The 24,888-nt window shown below is 42.6% G+C and overlaps 1 protein-coding gene across 10 annotated transcripts in view; it reads left to right on the forward strand.

Moving 5' to 3' along the window:
• Positions 1-24,888, forward strand: part of pigg (phosphatidylinositol glycan anchor biosynthesis class G) — a 427,330-nt gene that overhangs the window by 220,711 nt on the left and 181,731 nt on the right. For all 10 annotated transcript variants that reach the window (XR_009655235.1, XR_009655238.1, XR_009655237.1 and 7 more), the window contains exon 7: positions 11,525-11,742. Coding sequence is in view for 4 of the 10 variants with exons in the window: in XM_060927883.1 (XP_060783866.1) it covers positions 11,525-11,742 (218 nt within the window). In the remaining 6 variants the exon portion in view is untranslated. The remainder of the gene's footprint in view (positions 1-11,524; positions 11,743-24,888) is intronic.

The following is a 24,888-nucleotide window of genomic DNA, read 5'->3' on the forward strand; positions in this document are numbered from 1 at the left end:
TTGCAGGAGGAATTCTGCGAGGTGTTTTTGCCCATTCCTGGTCACACTAACCTCATAGAGCATCACATTGAGACTCCTCCATGGGTGGTGGTGTGCAGCAGGGGCGCAGATAGGATTTTTGAGCTGGGGGGACTGAAAACAGTTGAGCTCTTTAGAGAAGCTATAAAACTGACCTTCCTTTGAGCAGATTGAGTTTCTGGAGCATCACATTTGTGGGGTCGATTAAATGCTCAAAATGGCCAGAAAAACGTCTTGACTATATTTTCTATTCATTTTACAACTTAGGGTGGTAAATAAAAGTGTGACTTTTCATGGAAAACACAAAATTGTCTGGGTGACCCCAAACTTTTGAACGGTAGTGTGTATACATGTTATTTCACCTCCCTCACTGCCATCACCAGGAACTACCTGCAGGCCAGGACAATGATAACATTTTAACATAGCCTATGGAAATCCAAAGTTTACACATTATCATCACGCACAGAAATTGCAAAACTAGTTTTAAAACCACTAAGTTCCAACTGTTAAACATAGCGAGAGGCTGGGCTATGTGTGTGTGTGTAAAGTGTAAACCAGTGCATCCTGACTTTCTAACTATGCCTGTGTGTTGCGTGAGCGGCAGTCAGTCAACAACTCTTCGCAAAGTTTCCTTATGAAACAATATGCTCGCTGAAATTATGGCAGGGAACGCCAGATTAAACATTAAAACTGCCTTCTGAGCACTGTATCTACAGGCTGCCACCGAAAGAAGGAGGCTACCAGAAAGGTATCTCTACTCCGTACGATTTTACTTTCACTACGACATTACTTTGAACAGACTATCAAAAAATTGCAAGGTGATATGATAAAGTAAGGCACAGTTTACTTACAGTCGTTTTTTTTTTTTTTGAAAAAATGATGCAATCGTTTTCTGCCTTTTGGCACCCTTCATCATGCCATGTTGGGGTCCTGAACTAGGAGGCGCTGTCCCCGATATGCCTGTCAAACTTGTGGGTAACCATAGCAACCAAGCTCGAGCTCGCAACCTGTGCAGTCTGCGCAGTTGCAACTGTCTGTACTGCTGTGCACCTCAATAAACCGAATGGTAATTAGTCTTTTGATTTTTCCGTGAGGTTTGCCTTATGCAAAGAAAGACAGCATAGACGTTTTTTCCTCCCTATAAGTGGGGGGGACCGAACGAGGTGAATTTAAATCTGGGTGGGACGAATCCCCCCCGTCCCCCCCTCTATCTGCGCCCGTGGTGTGCAGCCACCCATATCAGTTCCCTAAATGCAAAAAAAAAAAAATGCAGTTCGGATTGAACTCAAGGCTCTGCTTGACATGGGGGCAATTGAGGAGTCATGCAGTGACTGGAGCAGCCCGCTGGTTTTGTTCTCCAAAACCGATAGGTCGGTCAAATTCTGTGTACACTTTAGGAAAGTCAGTGCGGTGTCTAAATTTGACGCATATCCGATGCCTTGCATTGATGAACTACTCGATTGGTTAAGTGTAGCTCACTTTTATTGGACACTGGATCTGACAAAGGGGTATTGGGAGATTCCCTTGACACCATTATCCCACAAAAAACAGCCTTTTTTCACTCTGTCACACCAGTTTGTCACCCTTCTGTTTGGGTTGTTTCAGCGTCTCATAGACTGACTCCTCTGCCCACACAGTGCGTATGCTGCTGCCTATTTAGATCACATTGTTTTTGACAGTAATGATTGGCAGTGGCATTTACAACATCTCAGGGCTGTCTTGAGACCACTGAGACACATGGGACTCGCAGCAAACCCAAGGAAGTGTGCAATTTGGCGGGTCAAAGTTACGGCATCATGGCTTTAATTTGGGTCATGGGCAGGTGTGTCCTCAAATTGATAAGACTTCAGCGATTGTGGCCTACCCAAGACCAAAAAGGGGGGAGGCAGTTCCTGGGGCTGGCTGGCTATTATAAGCGGTTTGTACCTAATTTTTCAGATATCACCAGTCCGCTGACTGACCTCACTATAAAGAGTGCACCATATCTTGTCCAGTGGACGAAGCCATGTGAACAGGCTTTTGTCCAGGTTAAAGCAGTTTTGTGTGGGGGCCCGCTGTTCCATTCTTCTGACATTTCTCTCCTTTTTGTCTTGTAGACTGATGCATTAGACAGAGGGCTGGGGGACATTTTGTCCCACGTGGTGGAGGGAGAGGAGCACCCTGTACTGTACATCAGCCACATGCGCACAGTGCGAGAAACAGTACAAGCACGATTTATTGAAGATTCTTCAGATTCCTCAGATAGTAGTACATCTGACTGTGATAGTCCTGAAATTGGAGTGTGTGTACATGCTACTGCTATACACGTAGAACCGTATCAGTTCGAACCATCGGAAAGTGAATCTGATAGTAACACATTGGCCACGGAGGCCCCCACCTTTCAAAATAAAGCCAGAGAACAAAGCCTCTAGAGAATTGGATGGAATTGAACTGACAGTCTCGTGACTCTCATTAAAATGGGATAGGCATTATAACTTATGCAACATAGATGTACATGCATGCATCTTCACTGATAAAACGTAAAAGGCTAATTAAATAATCAGATGAACTGAGACAATCACATTCTGAAGCAAATTAAATAATCTTATACTGGTAACTTAAATACACAATACAAATTACATGTATTAATCTAAATGCAGGTAAACATGTGTTTTTGTTATGTAACCAAATGAGTCACATCTTACCCATCTGTGTTCTTGCTTCTTGAAGGCCAAGCATGTGCCAATTGTTTTGAAACAATCTGACTTTCAGTTCTTCGTTCATTTGCTTCTTCCACATAAGGGTGAGATATTGCTGCTGAGGCAAGCATATCCAGCGGGGGGGAAGCATATCTAGCAGAGAAATCTGACGACTGGTCCACTCATTCTCCATTTTCTCCATACTGAGTACTCCGCCATTACTGCTCAGCTCACACTCCGGGAGAACCGGTGCAACTGAACTTACTTTCCTTTTCTTGTAGTTTTCTTTTCCTTTAATTGTTGGTACTGCACCCTCTTTCAATACGGGCTTATAGCCAACACTCCTCAACAGATCAGAGGTTTTGTACAAGTCATCAGTAAAATGTGCAGAGCAGAGGAGAGACCACTTTGTAGGTGCCCAATCCATGAATTTCTCGCAAAACACATCCAAATCTTTGCAGTTTGAACATTCTTGAGCCATGAATGCAACATAAATCCACCTTCTGTCATGTTGCTGCACCGGACAAAAACACATCTACGTGGCATGGTGATAAATTAGCTCAAAATGGAGGATCGAAGTTGCAGTCAGCTCTGTGTTTTAGTATAGCGGAAATGGCAATGAGACTGATCGCCTTCCTGCTGTGACGTCACAGAGGCCAAGGTCATTCACTCAGACCGCTACCTATACGAATCACTTTAATCCGTAAAAATTACTATATTAGATTTATTGTTAACATTTAAAACTATTCCTATGCCATTCTTGAGGTCTTAAGGCATTTATAAACAAAAAGTGAGGCCATGGTTCTAAGTATCTCCTTTAAGTATCCACATACATTTGGCCAAATAGTATTAACGGGGGGAAAAAAAAATCCCAGATTTTCATTGTGGTCTCAGACCTTTGGACATCATTGCAGATTCAAATGAAGGTTTAAAAAAATTAACCAAGGATGTTATGTTTCCCAGTTATCAACAAACTGTTCATGCATACTCATACAGCAATAGAGAATAGCAAGAAGCAACACTAGTAAGATTGTCAATAATGTGGGTGTGTAGGCTAATATCTAGGTGTTACTCGTTTTCACAAGCCAAGCAGATCTTGATGGGAAAATCACGTTGTAGACGTTCGTAGGAGGGGGAGGAGCACAGAAAGACGGCAGGCCAGAATAAATTTCCATAACTCTTTTATTTTGGCTCTTTTCAGATCCAAAAATACTCTCTTCCATACATATACACACACCCACACCCAAGTATCTGGTTCAGGAGAGAGCCCTCTTCCTCTGCTCTCTCTTTATATAGGGCGCGGTCACTGGGAAGACACACAAACACAGGTTAATTGACATCAGGTGTAGTGATTCTGCCACTTACCTTCCCTGACTCCGCCCTCCTGTCACAGACCGGCGCTTGACCACACCCCCGCTGCCACACGTCTTAAATTATTCCTGTCCAAATATGTTGTTTTGATTGTAAATACTTGACACTGAGAGAGAAATGTGTTTGAATTTCTCATGAACATTGTCTTAAACCTGTTCCCAAAGGAGTTTTTCATTGTCAATTTTTATTTATTTATGTTTTTGGGAGTGGGGGCTCTCAAGACATAAACGGTGAAAGTATACCCAAACAAAAAAGAGTTTTAGATACTACAACAAAATAATTATTTTGCCCAATTGAGTCTGTTAGTTTCTGTACCCTTTCATTTAATCAAATGAAGGATCTGATGTAAAAGTCCAGATGTGAGATTTTATCATGTGCACTACATACGTGTGAGAATGCTAATTATCTTCTCTTCCTGCATTGCTTAGGTTGCCGTACTTGAAAAATTAAGCTCTCTCCGCCACCCACTTCTCATTGTGTTTACTCAGCTAAATCTGGGTCAGTCTGATGGGAATGGTCTTGTGATTAGAGCTTGCTCCTGTACAGAAACTGCCTCATCGCTGAAATGATTGATTACTGCAAGTAATAAGCAGATTATTCTCCACTACCACAGTGCTCTCTTCATAACTTCATTTTTACTGTCGCCCTTTTATTTTAGCTTTTTAGTTTAACTTAATTAGGCATCTACAGGCTTGCTCCATACATCTCATTATACTTGGTACATAGACAATAAAATCTTGAATCTTTTTGCTTCTGTTGGCCAGAAAATGTTTTGCTGCAGACTGCAGAAATGCAAAATTTGTGTAAATTTGTTAGTATAGTGCCACAAGGCTAAGAAACTTGAAATGACATTTCCTTGCAAGGTAACGAGATTTGTTTATATAAATATTCAGTACTGCAGATACAAAACATCTTTAACCAACTGTAATGAGTAGAATAGCACTTCTGATTTCCTGCATATCTTCTGCATTAACAGAATAGTTTCTTTGCTCAGCGGCCTCATGTTCGTGCTGTACATGATGTTGGTAAGTGTGTGTGTTTCTGCTGCAGTCTTTGCAGGTATAAAGTGCATATGTGATGGAGACTAGAGAGGATACCGCATATCAATGGGCTGCTGCATGTCACCCTCTCTGCTAATCATTTCCCTTTTTTATGACATTACGTGATTTATGAGAGGGGCACGTCTCCAGGGCTGAACTTATGAAGGCCGCAGTGCGTCAGTCCCTCTGCCTTGCTCTCTCTCTCGCTTACAAACAAAAATGTATGCGCACACAGTCCAAGTACACCAGCTGTGTGTAATGAATCATCCACTTGTCATTTTTGCCATTGTTATGTGCAAAATTTCAACTTCTGCCCTTACCATAAAATAAACTGTATTCTGTAACTATCGTAATATTTATTGTATTCTGTCTGCTACAGTGGTATTTTAAATATACAAATATGTATTATGTTGTAACGTGGCCAAACTCCCTGCTTTATCAACACATTTTTTGTTTGCTTGTTTTGCTTGTTTGTTTGTTTGTTTTCTTTGGGCTTGTTAGACATGCAGTTGCTGACCAACAAAAATGTTCTGGCATGTCACCAAAGTGGAGCAGTTTTAATTTTGGGATTGTCAGGACTTTTGGCTGCTTCCCATAAAGATTTTTTAAACAAAGGTTACAGCTTTTATTTCACAAAACAAACAAACAAACAAAAAAATCAAATACAGAAGTTAAGGTTTGATTTTAATATATGTTTAAATCATTCTATCATGCATTTATCTCACAAAAGTCAACAGAAGTAGGAAAACTTCATGCATGTGAAAGAAACCAATTGCACCATTTAGGCATCTTTCCTTTTCAGTGCTCAGCAGTTTTAAAGAAAGTCCATTATTAAAGAAGTGAATAAAACAAAATCCTCCCTTATGTCTTTATTAATCTGCCACACCGAGTAAGGCAGAACCATTATTCATACACACTGATATGCACATACATGCAGTCTTTTGCATAGCTATACACACACTCACTCCTCTGTCCTTTTCTCCTCTTTTTTAATATAAATGTATTATTCAAATTTTTCAGTTCTTTCTGGCTTGTGGGAGAAAACTGTTGGTGTGGTCCGTGAAGTCTGGTAGAAATTTACATATCACAGCTGTTGATTACTTACTTCCATCAAAATGTGTGACAAATGAAAAGAAAGTGTTGTTGGAAAGGCCAGAAAAGACTAGAGCAAAATCAGTACATGGTAGCACACCAAGCGTAATGGTGTCATTGTCTCTGATTGGCTGGTCTTGCTTACTGCAGTCAGGATGGGGAAAAAAGCCTTGTTTTCTGGCATGACAGTTTTATAAACTGAAAGTATTAATAAGGGAGACACATTGGCACAGCGGATAGCATTGCTTCTTCACAGCTCCAGGGTCCTGCTTTGATCCTGAGTTTGGGTTATACTGGCAGTGCAGAGTTTGGTATGCTCTCTCCATGTATTCATGGGTTTCCTCAGGGTTCTCCAGTTTCCTCCCACTATCCAAAAATGTACAGTTTGGCACACTGGCTCCCACAACTTTCCCTTAGGCATGAGCAAGTGTGTGTGTGTGTGCATGGCTTCCCATCTGTCATTAATTCTCACACATTGCAGCATGTTCCTGGGAATTGATCTGGATCCCCTCAATAAAGTGATTACTGAAGGTGGATGACTGGATGGATGAATGAAAGTCCTAATAAATGATCTCATCTCATTTTCTCTAGCCGCTTTATCCTGTTCTACAGGGTCGCAGGCAAGCTGGAGCCTATCTCAGCTAACTATGGGCGAAAGGCGGGGTACACCCTGGACAAGTCGCCAGGTCATCACAGGGCTGACACATAGTCACAGACAACCATTCACACTCACATTCACACCCTACAGTCAATTTGGAGTCACCAGTTAACCTAACCTACATGTCTTTGGACTGTGGGGGAAACCGGAGCATCCGGAGGAAACCCACACGGACACAGGGAGAACATGCAAACTCTGCACAGAAAGGCCCTCGCCGGCCATGGGGCTCGAACCCGGACCTTCTTGCTGTGAGGTGACAGCGCTAACCACTACACCACCGTGCCGCCCCTAATAAATGATAATTTTTCTTAAATTAAAAATTTTGTGCAATCACTGCACAGTGTGTATAAATTACACTTGCAGGAGAATAAAAATGACTTAATACTAATAATTTAACTTTACCTATAGACAGCCTGAATAAAGTGAAAATGTCTAAATTTCACACCAGTGACAGATTTACCATTAAGAGCCTTGATGTGTGAGGGTGCCATAATGAGTGCAGCAGTAAAGAGTAGGGCTGTCCATCCAGGTCCACAGACAATCATGTATACAGGTGGAACTGTATTCAGTTCCATTATTACACTGATTGCTGCACTATTTTCACTGTCACCTTGACTGTTTGTGCTTTTCTGTCTACATTAGTATGATTCAATGGGTGAGTGAGAGAGACTGCATCTATGATTGAACAGTATGGTTTTAATTAGCATTGCTCTATATCACTTAGCATCCCTTGCAACTCACTCACCCACCCACCATCCCTTCAGTCCTCTATTTTTCCATTGTGTTCTATGAAAACAGTAAATGTTCAATCTGAAAGGGTCCTCTCAGAAGCAGTAATAATTAGCAGTAATGTAGATAGAGGGGTGGTGGGCAGTAATGATCCCATTAGGTCCTGCAATTAAAGCTTTGGTGCAATCCATTCATTTATAGTCTGCCTGGTGATCAATGTGTGAAATTAAACTTTCATAATCAACGCTCAATAGATGACTCCACATTTGAGAGAGACTTCTGGGATTCATATACTGAGATTGGGGCTTCAACATAACAGCATTATTCATATCATTATTACATTAGTGGATGTGATCGTCATAACTCTAGCTGTCAGGGCCATAACTCTTGCTTTAGACACATGGATTAATGGGAAGATGTGTACCTTTATGCTCATTCAACTTTTCTTGAACATAAAACAGTTGGTTTGGAGGCGTAGTAATTAGTGCAATTATGGTATTCAGTTCCATTATTACACTGATTGCTGCACTATTTTCACTGTCACCTTGACTGTTTGTGCTTTTCTGTCTACATTGGTATGATTCAATGGGTTATTATCATATGAAATTCCTTTGTTTTATCTTGATTCGATTATATTGCCTATTTTCAGCATTTTCCCATTACTTGAATGTATTACTGTGTCATAGCTGCATAATCTTGCATTGTTACCTCCCATTCTATCCCCACACAGTCTTAGGTTTCCCCTTAATCTCCTGCTCCATGAAGGAAAGGCTGGTTTGGCTCTGGATTAGCTTTCTTTGCACATAGACTAACTGAGCTAATCTTTCCTTTATTAGGTATTAGTTACACACACACACACACACACACACACACACACACACACACACACACACTATACCACTAAAGTCAGGTCTGCATTTTTACCTTACTATGTGTTATATGGTGCATTATTTGATATAAATATATATACCATCTTTAATTTAGGCAGGAATTATTTGTCCTGGTACAAAAATATATATGGAAATATGCTTTGCTTGATTTATACAATCTATGATAATGAAGGATCTCTGAGGTTTCACCACTATCTTTCAGAGGAGACTTTCTGTCCACCCCCAATCCTCAGGTGGAAGTCCTGACTGATCAGTAGTTGTTTCTGCAGTGTGATTCATGTTTCTGACTCCAGGCTATTGTATCTGCTTTCACACTACTTTGGCCTGCATAATGTGAGCTACTATTCGTCTCCATAAGGCCTTTATTATTCAAGCCAGGCAGCACAGAGAGTGGAGATGGAGATCAGGAGGGCTGGGGAGAAACCTAGAGCAATATGAAATTCAAAGAATGAATAAGAGGGCAGAAATATGTGCATGACAGAGTTTCATAGAGAGTAAGAAAAAGATAAAATGAGATGTAATGGATTTTTCTCACTACATATTCAAAAACATGATCTACGTGAAAAAATGAATCCAATGACCAGATGAATAATTTGCACTGAGAGGATTAATTGGTTTTACATTGACAAAAAAAGTTAACAGAACAAAAATAACATAAGGACATGATCAACAATGAAAATAAAGGTAGACCTTGTCCAGAGCCTTGAGGTACAGATCCTTGGGGAACACCTTAAAGCATATACGCAGAGCCATGGCCTCACTTTCATTTATAAAATGCCTTGAGACCTCAAGACTGGCATAGGAATAGTTTTAAGCATGAACAATAAATCTAATATTGTAATTTTTACGATTAAAGTCATTTATATAGGTAGCGGTCTAAGTGAATGACCCTGACGTCCGTAACATCACAGCAGGAAGTCTATCGGTCTCATCACCATTTCCGCTATACTAAAACGCAGTGCTGACTGCAACTCCGATCCTCCATTTTGAACTAATTTATCGCCATGCCATGTAGATGTGTTTTTGGCCAGTGCAGCAACATGACAGAAGGTGGATTTACGTTGCAGTCATGGTCCAAGAATGTTCAAACTGCAAAGATTTGGACGCATTTTGCGAGAAGTTCATGGGCACATTGGGCGCCTACGAAGTGGTCTCTCCTCTGCTCTGTACATTTTACTGAAGACCCGTACGAGACCTCTGATCTGTTGAGGAGTGTTGGCTATAAGCCCGTATTGAAAGAGGGTGCAGTACCAACAATTAAAGAAAAAGAAAACTACAAGAAAAGGAAAGTAAGTTCAGTTGCACCAGTCCTCCCGGAGTGAGCCGAGGGTTGTTGCTAAAACCCAGGACGGAAAGGGACAGGACATATCGCTCGAGCAGTGACCAACCTGCAGTTGATGCTAAAACTGGTGACATCCCATTCCGTCCCAGGTTTTAGTAATTGCCTGAGCCCAGCAGTAATGGCAGAGTACACAGTATGAAGAAAAGTGAATGAGTGGAGCAGCTGTCTGATTTCTAAACTGGATATCGCTACCATCTCTCCCTTACATGGAAGAAGTGAATGAACGGAGAACTGAACAAACAACTGAAAGTCAGATTGTTTCAAAAACAATCGGCCTTCAAGAAGTGAGAGCACAGATGGGTAAGCTCTGACTCTCATTTGGATAAAAAAACATTGTTTACCTGCGTTTAGATGAATACATGTAACTTGTATTGTGTATTTAAATTACTGGTATTAGATTATTTAATTTGCTTCAGAATGTGATTGTCTCAGTTCATCTGATTATTTAATTAGCCTTTTACATTTTATCAGTGAAAATGCATGCATGTACATGTATGTTGCGTAAGTTATAACACCTATCCTGTTTTAATGAGAGTCAGCCCACAATCAATGAAGTCAAATCAGTCTTAGTTGAGCAAGTCAGTAACGGTATTTCTTAATTTCACCGTAAATTTTTATTTATATGACTTTGGTCTATAGCAGTCAAAGGCCTCGGCCTTAAAACTGGTTCCTGCTGTGACGTCACGCACTCGGCTGGCTGGCTCAGCAGGGCAGCTTGAATGCCGACTTTGCACTCGATTTTAACTCTCAAAAATATATTTTTTTTTTATTTCCATTTATGCAGCATACAAGAGTCAAGGATGGAGATACTATCCACTCAGAAATGTATTTAAAAATAAAGGCTCTGCGTATCTCCTTTAAAGATAGATCATCTCCAGATGTTTGCTTTGACAAAAATATTTTTTTTTTAGCTTTGTGTTATGCCACTTTGGATGGTCCCTGTGAGGCCAGCACAGGTTTCAAGAAATGTCTTATGAATATTGAGGTTGACAGTATTAAATCTAGCACAGCACTTAAATCGAGAAGCACAGTAGAAGTACTGATTTTTCTTTTTTTTCTGTATTGACTTTCAAATAACTTCCTATTCTTAGTAAATATCTCCAGATTTATTTTTTTGTTTGTTTGTTTGTTTAGTGTACATGTTATATGAGGCAACAACAAAAATATTTTAATCTCTGGGTTATATGGGTATATGGTTTTGCATGTTGCATGATGAAGTACATGTAACCAGTCAGCAATGACCAATGCTTCTAGCCCTACCCCATATTATCATTAATTCCTACTGGTGCCATTTTTAACAGGTACTAGAAATTATACAAGTTGAAATCTTTGGTACTGTGGCCAATGAAAAAAAAAATCACACTTCTAGTTTTCCAGTCTCAAAGGTTCTAGTATTTGTATAGTTTAAACATCCCTTGGAGGGAACAGAGAGGCTTCTTGTAGTGAGTTGAGTATGCTACATGAGGTTAGCATGCCTGTTAACATTCTGGGAGTTGCCTGCTGAGATCACCTTTAGGCGCTCCACTCTGCTGTTCAACACATTATTGCATATCTATATTCTCAAACACACCACTGATACCATAGAGTGGAAATAAGCTTTGCAGCATGCAGCCTTTTGTTGGTTGGAGATTGTTGTTTGCCTTATTTTTATCACTTAAAACTCCTGTATTATGTTAACTTCTTTACTTTTGTTTTTTTTTACACAGAGGACGGATATGAGCAGTTTCAGATGGCAGAGAAAGCTCATGGGAGCTGGATGAAGCTATATGTAGAGGGAAACACATCTGTGGTACTGAGCAATATGGCAAAAAAAGTGCTAAAGCAGTACCTGGAGGCTCTACAAGCCATGAGCGCAGCCCTTAGCAAGCAGCTGGGAAAATACGATATGTACTCCATGATGGTGGGCATGAGCCTTATACTGCAGGTAATAATAAGAGTAATCTTTCTTCTTTTTTCAATCAAATCAAGATTTATCCTTCTTGAAGCAGTCAAGGACATTTGGTGGATGCTATCTCTGATGCCAAGACTGGCTGAATCCCAAATGGCTCCCTACTCCCTATATAAGTGCATTACATATGATGGTGAATAATGGCTTCTATACTCCGTGTACTGCAATATACTGCACATGCAAATGGAATCACACAGCTTAAAATATACAGCACATTTCATGATGCCCTGTAAGTGCATATTTTTTGCTTTGTCAGCTTTTTACCCCTTCTAGTTGTAGCTCTGCTGACATTTTTGCTTTATATCCATTTTAATCGATGAATCCATGATTATAAAGACATAGATTTCAGATGTCCGGAAATGTGCCATTTAAAGCAACTGGAAATAGTTTTGAAGTAGTGAAAGGTATTACAAAGGATGCATTTGATTGTTCTTGGCCTGAAGAGCTCTTCTCCTTTGCAGCCAAGCCTACAGCCAAGTTATTACATGGCTCATTAGGCAGATTCTCTTCCCTGATGACCTCTGTACAACCAACCAAACTAAATAGAACAGCTGTTTTGTGGCCCTTTTCCACTACCCTTTTTCAGCTCACTTCAGCTCGCTTCAGCTCACTTCAGCCCGACACGGCTCGCGTTTCGACTACCAAAAACCAGCACGACTCAGCTCGTTTCAGCCCTGCTTAGCCCCTAAAACTCGCACCGTTTTGGAGTGGGGCTGAAGCGAGCCAAGCCGTGCCGAGTGAGGTTGGGGGCGTGAGCAGACACTCCCCTGTGCACTGATTGGTGAGGAGGAGTGTCCTCACATGCCCACACACGCCCCGCGAGCGCGCTGGGATCTGTAAACATCGCAAACCCGGAAGAATAATAATTACGAATTACGAGAATTTCTGAAGCCTTATGCGCCTCGCCTCATCTATACGCTCTTGCCAGTATCTGTTGGCGTTGTCGGTGACAACAAGCCACAGCACCAAGACCAGCAACACTAACGACTCCATGTCCTCCATGTTTATTGTTTACTATTCGGGTCGTGAGACTACCGCTTAAAAGCTCACTGAATCAGTGACATACAGAGCATCGTGGACGAGTTCGTGGAGCGCAAGGCTCGTCGTATGCCCTTCAAATAATGCGCGCAGTAGGCTATTGATGTTTTATTATGAGCCATGTACAGTATGTCGCCTAATGTTTTTTTTGTTTCTGAGTTACATGTTCGTTTGAAGGACTTAATGTACAAAATAACATAGTTGCACCCCGTAGTGTTGAAATTGGTAAACACAGTGCATTCAGTGAGGTTTGCACCGCCCTCCTTTTATTTCTGACTCTTCCTGTCACCATTGCAACCTCTGAGCGCTCATTCGTATGCCCTTCAAATAATGTGCGCAGTATAGGCTATTGATGTTTTATTATGAGCCATGTACAGTATCCTAATGTTTTTTGTTTCTGAGTTACATGTTCGTTTGAAGGACTTGATGTACTAAATAACATAGTTGCACCCGGTAGTGTTGAAATTGGTAAACACCGCAGTTGCGGACATTTTGTAGCCTAAAATGATGTTATGATAAGCTTTAATAAAGGGCCCGGTCATTTGCCCCGCCCCCGGCCCGGCTCTGACTTGTTCCGCCACTGTCACTGATGTCACTGTTTGCGCTGCTTAACGACATCACGTGACGTCCACCCACTTTCGCTAACTCCACCCAATGTGTCCACCCACTTCCAGCCAGCACGGTTCAGCGCGGTTGTAGTCGAAATGCAACTCCAACAGCCCCGCTCAGCTCGACTCAGCTCGACTCAGCACGGCACGGCTCAGCCGCGTTTGTAGTGGAAAAGCGGCATTGGAGAGCTGCAAACAGTTGAATTGTAAAAAATATTAACCCAAGTTCTTCAATAGGTAAAAGTTGCAAACTGACTTTATCGACAGTGAAAATAAATGTGGGCCAAGTACAGAGCACACCATAAAGGTTGTATTCTCCAGATAGATGTCTAAATCATATTTTCTTGAAGATATTTTTGAGGATATTAGGATGCCCACTGTCCATGTGTTCTGTACTCCACTCCAAGTCTTTGCTTAAACACAACACATTCATCTTCTGAAGGAGATAATAGTGTGTTATTGTCAAGAGAACATGAAACTCTCAGATGCTTATGGAGCTTTGGAGTTAGTGAACACAGCATTGAACTAGTCAATGGTTCAAATTGATTAATTTAATTGTTTATTGTGCATCACTGGAACTTCTTCAGATACCTTTAGCAGTAAATATGTTGAGGCCAGTCAAATCCAAGTGCTGTACTGTCATGTATGCAAAGTATAATGAAATTGATACCTATCCTTGGCTCCTCTTCCCAATATGTGCCACAAATTTCACAAGAGAAACAACAATGAATATAAAACAGTAAGTATTGACACCTTTATAGGTGATCGTATTCAGGGTTTGTAAATCTGATTGATTGACTTATTAAATCCAATTAAAATGAACTATCCAACTATCCAAGATGGCAACAGTGAGTAGGCTGCCATGATAAATGCTCCGACGACACTTTCTTTCTTGCTTTTTCTAGTTATTCAGCTGGTTGTTTTAGACATTTTTAATCTATTCAGTATGGCAACAGTGATTAGAGATAGTAGAAATGCCCTTATTTCTATTGGTCAGCAATCTACTCACATACCAACATTTTTAACTCCGGACCCAGCCTGGCCAAGGGAGCTCTTGAAGGAGAACAAAGGTCGCGACCTTAAGCAATGGCCTTGAGGGAAATGAGCTGGCATCAGGAACAGGCTGTGGGCTTGCATACATCATGTGCCCATGCCCAGTATCCTGCTAGCCAATGTACAATCCATGAAGAACAAATTTGATGATCTCAAGGTCAGAGTCAAATTCCAGAGAGACATTCAAGACTGCAACTTTTTCTGTTTCACTGAAACATGACTGAACCCAGCAGTACCGGACCATGCAGTATAGCCGGCAGGATTCTTGGTTTACAGTATGGACAGAACAATGGAGTCGGGGAAGGCAAGAGGAGGTGGTTTGTGTCTGATGGTGAATAATAGATTGTGTGCTTGTCCAAGCATTTCTCCTCTCACATACTCATGTTCACCCAACCTGGAACTTCTGACCATCAAATGTCACCCTTTCTATCTTCCATGAGAATTCACCTCAGTCATAGTCAGCGCCGTTTATATTCCGCCTTAGGCAGACACGGACACTGCCTTGTGTGAGTTACATGAGGCCCTCATTCAACACGTGATAAATCACCGGGATGCTGTGCTTATTGTGGCAGGGGACTTAGCGTGCCAACCTTAAACATGTGCTTCCAACCCTCCACCAACACTTCACCTGCCCCACCAGGGGAAAGAGGACTTTGGACCATTGTTTCACTCTGTTCAGGGACTGTTACAAGGCAAAGTCCCTGCCGGCGTTTGGGAAATTGGATCATGCCGCCATCTTCCTCATTCCTGTTTACAAACAGAGACTGAAACAGGAAGCCCCGGTTGTGAGGGAAGTCACTCGCTGAACAAACCTATCAGAAGCCGCCCTGCAGGACACCTTGGATGACACAGACTGGGACATGTTCTGGCACAGCTGTGATGACATCAACATGTTTACAGAAGCAGTTGTGGGATTTATCGGGAAACTAATGGATGACGCAGTTTGCAAAACCACCATTGGGATATTTCCCAATCAGAAGCCATGGGTTAATAAAACCATCCGCGACACTCTGAGATCCATTACCGCCACCTATAAGGCAGGACTTGCTACTGGAAACATGGACCAATATAAAGCTGCATTTTACAGTGTGTGCAGAGTGATAAAGGAGGCAAAGCGGAATTACAGGAGCAAACTAGAGTCACAACTACAACAGAGTGACACCTAGAAGCCTCTGGAAGGGACTTGGACAATAACGGACTACAAAAAAAAAACACAACCCACAATGACAAATGTGGACACATCACTGGCAAAGGAGCTGAACATGTTTTGTGTTCACTTTGAGGCTGCAACTAGCACTACTGTAAATAGCAGCATGAATAACAACATGCACACAGATGCCCCTTTTCCACCAAAGCAGTTCCAGGGCTGGTTCGGGGCCAGTGCTTAGTTTGGAACCAGGTTTTCTGTTTCCACTGACAAAGAACTGGCTCTGGGGCCAGAAAAACTGGTTCCAGGCTAGCACCAACTCTCTGCTGGGCCAGAGGAAAGAACCGCTTACGTCAGCGGGGGGGCGGAGTTGTTAAGACCAACAACAATAACAAAACCGCGAAAGATCGCCATTTTTAAGCGACGAGAAGCAGCAGCTGTACAAACGCAAAGTCATCCATTTATTATTATTGTTGTTGCTGCTGCTGCTTCTTCCGTGTTGTTTTTGCTTTGATATTCGCGCCAAGGTTTATGCAAACATAGCGACGTAACTGACGTATACAGCAATGTAACTGATGTATACAATGACGTAACTGACGTATACAGCGATGTAATGACGTGGCTTCCCTTAGCACCGCGAGCTATGGAAAAGCAAACTGGTTCTCAGCTGGCTCACAAGTTGAACGAGTTGTGAACCAGCACCAGCACTGGCCCCGAACCAGCCCTGGAACTGATTTGGTGGAAAAGGGGTAAGAGAGTGCCAGTGAGGGGGCCACTTTTGCCATCATAGAACATGCCGTGAGGAATGCCTTCAGGAGAGTGAACACCAGGAAGGCATCAGGACCTGATGACATCTCAGGTAGGATCCTGAGAGCCTGTGCAGACCAGCTAGCACTGGTGTTCACAGAGATCTTCAACCTCTCCCTGGCTCAGGCAGTGATTCCCAGGTACTTTAAGTAGTCAATTATTGTTCCTGTCCCAAAGAAACAACAGCCTGCTTGTCCTAATGATTACCATCCAGTAGCACTGACCTCAGTTGTGATGAAGTGCTTTGAAAGACTTGTCAGAGACTTCATCACCTCTTCACTTCCTACTAACTTGGACCCACTACAGTTTGCCTACTGGTCTAATCATTCCACTGAAGATGCCATCACACATCTCCTGCACACAGGTCTCAGCCACATTGACTATGGGAGGGGGAATTTATATTAACATGCTATGTGTAGACTATAGTTCTGCATTCACTACAATAATCCACTCAAAGCTCTTCATGAAGTTGAAGGATCTGGGACTTGGCCTATTATTGTCAGTGGATCCTCAACTTCCATTCAGATAGACCACAGGCAGTAAGGGTGGGGAAACGTATCTCCCCCCATCACCCTCAATACTGGAGCCCCCCAGGGATGTGTTCTGAGCCCCCTGCTGTACTCTCTGTACACTTATGACTGCGTAGCCTCATCAGACTCCATCACCATCATCAAGTTTGCTGATGACACTGTTGTGGTAGGCCTGATCTCCAATAACAGTGAGGAGGAGGTCTACCTGGAGGTGGTCAGAAACCTGGAGAGCTGGTGCCAGGACAACAACCTCCTCTTAAATGTCAGCAAGACAAAGGAGCTGATCCTGGACTTCTGCACAATGCAGGAGAGGAACTACAAGTCCCTCAACATCAACGGGGCCCCAGTGGAGAGAATGGACAGCTTTCAGTACCTGGGTGTTCACATCACACAAGACCTGTCATGGTCCTGCCACATCACTGCCCTGATTACGAAGGTCCATCAGTGTTTTTTCCATCTATAACATCTCAGAGACTTCCGTCTTCCACCGAGGGTGCTGAGGAACTTTTACTCCTGGACCATTGAGAACATCCTGACAGGAAATATCTCCACTTGGTTTGGGAACAGCACCAAGCAGGACAGACAAGCTCTTCAGAGAGTGGTGCGATCAGCCGAACACATTATCCATACCGAGCTCCCTTCCTTGGAATCTATTTATACCAGGTGGTGCCAGACCAAGGCCAGGAAGATAAAGAAAGACCTCAGCCACCCCAGCCATGAACTCTTCTCTCTGTTGAGGTCAGGGAAGCGCTTTTGCTCCCTCAAGGCCAAGACGGAGAGAATGAGGAGGATCTTCTTCCCTCAGGCTATTCAGGCTCTTAATCAGGACAATAACAGACAATAACAGTAACGAATAATAAAGGACAACAATGGATAAACCACTAGATATCGTCACCACTTCACCCTCATCCCCCCATCTCTTACACCTCTTCATGTAATTTCATCTAATTTAACCCCCTGAGACCCGTGGGGGCGTATACGCTCCCAAAAATCATGTTGTCTTTAGAGTGACATAATTTCCGATCGTTTTACACGAGAAACGGGTGTTTCCTCTTCAGAGAAAAAAAAGGCTTATCTCTACTGCAAACTGATTGGAAATTATGTCACTCTAAAGACAATGTGATTTTTGGGAGTGTATACACCACCGTGGGTCTCAGAGGATTAAGTACAATACATACAGTACATTATACCTCTTTGTGCAACCTAATTAGAGTGCAATATACTTTTCAATACACTCATTACAGTGCAATATATTTCTCCTGTGCAATATATTTGTACATGTTCTGCATATTGTAGAATTCTACAGTGTATATTGTGTATATTGTGCATATATATAATATATTCTACAGAGTACTCCACTCACATTCTTATTTTCTTTTTATTATATTTATTACATTCTGTTTTACTCCCTCTCCTTATTTTTAACCACTCCTCCCCAACTATCCTTACGACCTGTGGAGCACTGCAATAAGCATTTCACAAAATGCTGTACTCTCTATGATTGTGTATGTGACACACAAAATTTTAATTTGGAAAAAATAAATAAAAAACTGAGCCTCCACTTTTACAGATCACTAAATCTAATGTACTTGCATATGCACATTGGTTGTTATAGATATAGCACTGGTGCTACACTGAGTAGTACTGGGCCAATTGAGAATCTACCAATATGGAGATTTAGGCATGACCATTATCCACTCATGGTCATGAATGAGTTCAGTGATGAAAATTGATAGCAGGAAATCTGATTAGATCTGAGTGGTGTATCACATTTTCTGAGGTTTGTTTGTTTTTATTTTGTTTTAACATTTGGTACAGTGCTCAGCGTAAATGAGCCCCCTTTGAAAAGTAATATTTTAAACAATATCTCAATGAACACAAACAATTTCCAAAATGTTGACAAGACAAAGTTTAATATAACATCTGTTTAACTTATAACGTGAAATTAAGGTTAACTAGAAAAGCACTCGGAGAGCGCAGACCTCCGCCAAGAATCCTTTAAAAAAATCCGGGATCCAGAAGGTGATCCGGATCACCGCCAAAATTTAATGGATTGTTACTTGTGCCCAGTCACACCTCTGGAAAAAATTTCAGAGCAATCCGTTCATAACTTTTTCCGTAATGTTGCTAACAGGCAAACCAACAAATAAACAAACAAACCAACGCTACCGAAAACATAACCTCCTTGGCGGAGGTAATAATATAACTTATATTATACATTTTTTCAGTTTTATTCAAATTAGGGTGGTGCAAAAATGAGTACACCCCACAACAAAAACTACTACATCTAGTACTTTGTATGGCCTCCATGATTTTTAATGACAGCACCAAGTCTTCTAGGCATGGAATGAACAAGTTGGTGACAATTTGCAACATCAATCTTTTTCCATTCTTCAACAATGACCCCTTTTAGTGACTGGATGTTGGATGGAGAGTGATGCTCAACTTGTCTCTTCAGAATTCCCCATAGGTGTTCAACTGGGTTCAGATCAGATGACATACTTGGCCACTAAATCACTTTCACCCTGTTCTTCAGAAATCCAACAGTGGCCTTAGATGTGTGTTTAGTCATGTTGGAAAAGTGCACAACGACCAAGGGCATGGAGTGATGGTAGCATCTTCTCTTTCAGTATAGAGCAATACATCTATGAATTCATGATGCCATCAATGAAATGCAGCTCCCCGACCCCAGCAGCAGTCATGCAGCCCCACATAAGGACACTGCCACCACCATGTTTCACTGTAGGCACCATGCATTTTTCTTTGTATTCCTCACCTTTGCGACGCCATACAGTTTTGAAGCCATCAATTCCAAAAACATTTATCTTGGTCTCATCACTCCAGAGTATAGAGTCCCAGTAGTCTTCATCTTTGTCAGCATGGGCCCTGGCAAACTCTAGGCGGGCTTTTTTGTGCCTGGGCTTTAGGAGAGCTTCTTTTGTGGACGGCATCCATGCATGCCATTCCTCTGCAGTGTACGCCATATTGTGTCATGGGAAATAGTCACCCCAGTTTGGCTACCTACTTCTTTAGATAACTGCAGTGAACTTGCATGCCGAATTTCTTCAACCCTTCTCATCAGAAGACACTCCTGTTGAGGTGTTAATTTCCGTGGACAACCTGGACGTCTCTGTGAGATGGTTGCAGTTCCATCTTTCTTAAATTTTTGTACCACTTTTGCTACAGTATTCTGACTGATAAGTAAAGCTTTGCTGATCTTCTTGTAGCCTTCACCTTTATGGTGTAAATAAATTATTTTCTTTGGGGAATTCTGAAAAGACAAGTTGAGCATCACTCTTCATCCAGCATCCAGTCACTAAAAGAGGTCATTGTTGAAGAATGGAAAAAAGATTGATGTTGCAAAATGTCACCAACTTGTTCATTCCATGCCTAGAAGACTTGGTGCTGTCATTAAAAATCATGGAGGCCATACAAAGTACTAGATGTAGTAGCTTTTGTTGTGGGGTGTATTCATTTTTGCACCACCCTAATTTGAGTAAAACTGAAAAAAATGTGTAATCTAAGTTATATTATTAACCTTACTTTCACGTTATAAGTTAAACAGATGTTATATTAAACTTTGTCTTGTCAACATTTTGGAAATTGTTTGTGTTCATTGAGATATTGTTTAAAATGTTACTTTTCAAAGGGGGTGTACTCATTTACGCTGAGCATTGTATATGTTGCCCTAAAACAAAGTTTGTGGCAAAATCTGCATGCTGGCTGCAAGCAAATGCAAAAATTGTATTTGGTCACTTGTAACTTTCATTGCAGATACTTAGTTTAGAATTGGATTTGAAAAATAAGCAGATTTTATCCATGTTATCCAGATTAAAGTGACTTTTTAAGTTGTTAGTGACTGTGCAAATTAGGTGAAGTGTTTACAACTGATTATTGAGCTACCTGCTGGTCTGCAGGTAGAACCTGTTTCTGAATCTTGTGGTCTGAGTGTTAATAGCTCTAGTCCTCCTGCCAAATTGGAGACAGGAAAACTGTGTTGTGTTGTGTATGATGTTTTACGTGTTGGAGGAGGTTATGTTTTCATATATGTGTTCCCAATGTAACTCAAAAAATAGTGAATGGATTTTGATGAAATTTTGAGGAAAGGTGAGCCATGGGCCATGGAACAATTGTTTAAATTTTTATGTAAATCTGGATATGTATGTGGATCCTGGATCCAGGATCCAAATATGTCTGCGGATCCAGGATTGTTTTACCTTTTCCAATGTAACTCAAAAAGTAGTGAATGGATTTTGATGAAATTTGGTGTACAGCTTTAGTATTATCCTAGGTTCAGATGGTCTGATTTTGATGTTGATGATATGTGGCTTGGCAGAGGTATGCACTCTACTGAGTGCCCTTCTAGTTTCTACTTGTTTAATAAGCTGTGTTGCCTTATTGTAGCAGATTGTATAAGGAATTTTTCCTGCATTGTGAGAACCTGAGCTGTACTTGTGTTCTGCGATGCTGACGAAAAGCTGAGTGCCACATGTGAATTTGAGGAGTTTTGAGAGTTCACACATTTTACTGATTCATTCATTTAGTGCACTTTCAAAGAACTGCAAATTATTATTTTTATCCCCCCCCCCCAAGTTGGCTGTGTTTTGCTCTTGATTTTTGGCAGATGAATGCAATAACTACTAAATGTCTAGCTGGAACTGAATAGCAGAATGTCATATTATGGAAATTAGCAATCATGACACGACAAATTGTGTTCTTTCAACAAAATTGATGCATTTTTAAAGACTTTTTTCCAGTGATTTTACAAAAAAAGAAATACAATGTCCCCATGTGTTTGAGCTCAAAATATCACTTATTGCATGTGGGATTCTTTTGTATATATTATGTTTTACTCAGGGGCGGCACGGTGGTGTAGTGGTTAGCACTGTCGCCTCACAGCAAGAAGGTCCTGGGTTCGAGCCCCGTGGCCGGCGAGGGCCTTTCTGTGTGGAGTTTGCATGTTCTCCCCGTGTCCGCGTGGGTTTCCTCCGGGTGCTCCGGATTCCCCCACAGTCCAAAGACATGCAGGTTAGGTTAACTGGTGACTCTAAATTGACCGTAGGTGTGAATGTGAGTGTGAATGGTTGTCTGTGTCTATGTGTCAGCCCTGTGATGACCTGGCGACTTGTCCAGGGTGTACCCCGCCTTTCGCCCGTAGTCAGCTGGGTTAGGCTCCAGCTTGCCTGCGACCCTGTAGAAGGATAAAGCGGCTAGAGATAATGAGATGAGATGAGATGTTTTACTCATTTTCACCATAGTTTATAAAGGAAAAGACTTTAGAAAGCAACAAACAATATCAGCTGAATGCGGCAACTGACACATTTCAGTTTAATTGTTTATAGTTGGCTTCACAACTGTGGTGGCGTGCAGTGGCTTCTCTAGCTCTCGGTGGTAGCATTAAAGTTAGCACTACTACTGCCAGTAAAATGGCAATTAAGTACAGCTTAGCCAAGCTTAAAGGAGCTAAACAGCGGTCTCCATGCTCCTTTTTCTCCAGAGCTCAAACCAATGCTTGGTAGGCTTCGGATTTTACGATCTACAGTATGTAATGGTTGGCGGAGCTGGCTTAGAGTCAAGAGGAGGCGGTGTGCACCGAAGCAGAAGAGGAGCAAGTGGGCTGGCCTGCTAACCAGGCTAAGAGCTAATGCTAGCAAGCCAGCTATTCCATCGTTCTTTTTATCCAACGTCCGGGCTTTGGATAATAAAATGGATCTGCTATGACGGAGACTGTGCCAATGGGAGATGCAGAGCTGCAGTGTCTTTGTTCTGACAGCGATGTGGCTTAATAACAACATGCCAGACTCCGCCTTCGAGCTTAATGGGTGGCTATTATTCCACTCAGATAGGGACCGGCAGCTCTCTGGAAAAACGAGAGGAGGGGGACTCTGCATCTATGTCAACAAAGGTTGGTGCATGAACTGTTCTGTGGTGGGCAGACACTGCTCTGAGGCTGTGGAACATTTAATAGTGAAATGCCGTCCTCACTATCTGCCGCGGGAATTCACAAGTGTTTATAGTGTCTGTTTATGTCCCTCCGTGAGCTACCGTTAAAGACACTATGCGGGAGCTGCACAACAGTGTCGGCGCACTTCAAAACAAACATCCAGAAGCTTTGTATCTGGTGGTGGGGGATTTCAACCACATGAATCTGCGGGACACTCTCCCTATGGTCCACTAGCATGTTAATATTGCCACTCGGGGTGGCAATATTGGACAAAGTGTTTACCAACATACAAGGAGCAAACAGAGCAGCACCCTTACCCCACTTTGGTGCCTCAGGCCACATCTCCCTCCTACTGGCTCCTGCATACTGCCCAGTGTCAAGGAGCAGGAACACCATCTCAAAGACCATCTCTGTGTGGCCTGAAGGTGCTGTGTCCATATTCCAGGACTGCTTTGAAGCCACAAACTGGCAGATGTTCAGGGAGGCTGCAACATCAGGGAGCAGTGTGGATTTGGAGGAGTACACGTCTTCTGTCCTGCACTACATCAGGAAGTGTATGGAGGATGTGACCACCTCCAAGACCATCTTCACCTGACCAAACCAGAAACCTTGGCTGAATGCAAAGGTGTGCTCCTTGCTGAGAACCTGTGTTGCTGCATTTAGGGATGGTGATGCAGCAGCACTCAGAGCAGCAAGAAGGAACTTGTCGGTGGGCATAAGGAGAGCAAAGTCCACATATGCTCTCAAGATCCAGGGCCATTTCAATTCAAGTGACCCACAGGGCATGTGAAAGGGCATTAGGTGCATCACCGACAACAAGAAGAGAGATGCACAGTGCCCTGAGGACCCAGTGCTCCCCGACACCCTGAATGCCTTCTATGCGCACTTCGAGACCTCCAATACCACCACTCCCTCCAAGCTCACCCCTTCCCCCGATGAGCCCCCAGCCATCAGCATAACAGCGGCAGAGATGAGGAAAACACTGCAGAGGATCAATCCCTGTAAAGCCCCAGGCCCTGATGGGATTCCAGGCAGGGCTCTGAGGGACTGTGCTCACCAGCTGTTTGAGGTTCTGACAGACATATTCAACATCTCACTGACTCAGGCCAGAGTCCCATCATGCCTCAAGACAGCCATGATCATCCCTGTACTGAAGACCTCCGTAGCGTCGTGCCTCAATGACTACCACCCCGTTGCACTTACCCCATCATCATGAAGTGCTTTGAGAGGCTGGTGATGAGGCACTTGAAGCAGATCATCAACGTGTCAGAGGACTCACACCAGTATGCTTACAGGCAGAACTGGTCCACAGATGATGCCATCTCTGCTGTGACCCACCAGGCCCTCTCTCACCTGGAGTACACGTAAGGCTGCTGTTTCTGGACTTTAGTTCTGCATTCAATACCATCATCACACAGAAACTGGTGACCAAGTTGGCAGCGCTGGGAACCTTCTCATCCCTGTGCAACTGGGTCCTGGATTTCCTGACCTGCAGGCCACAGCATGTCAGGATTAACAACACCACTTCCTCCACCATCACCTTCAACACCGGCTGTCCCCAGGGTTGTGTGCTCAGCCCTCTGCTGTACACACTGATGACCTTTGACTGCAGGGCTCACTACAAGAACAATCTTGTGGTGAAGTTTGCTGATGACACAGTAGTGGTTGGACTCATCACCAATAGGGATGAGTCATCATACAGGATGGAGGTGGAGGACCTGACAAGGTGGTGTGGGGACAACAACCTCATCCTCAACATCAAGAAGACCAAGGAGATGGTTGTGGATTTCTGCAGGACTGGCACCCCCCCCCCCCCCCCCCCCCACATCAATGGAGCAGCTGTGGAGATGGTTCACTCTATCAGGTACCTTGGAGTTCACCTGACCAACATGGTCACCTGGCGCACCAACACCACAACCGTCATAAAGAAAGCTGACCAGCACCTCTACTTCCTGAGGAAACTGAAGAGGGCAAGACTGGGGGCTGATGTCTTCA

The sequence above is a fragment of the Neoarius graeffei genome, chromosome 8 (genome assembly GCF_027579695.1).
Source record: "Neoarius graeffei isolate fNeoGra1 chromosome 8, fNeoGra1.pri, whole genome shotgun sequence".
Lineage (NCBI taxonomy): Eukaryota > Metazoa > Chordata > Actinopteri > Siluriformes > Ariidae > Neoarius > Neoarius graeffei.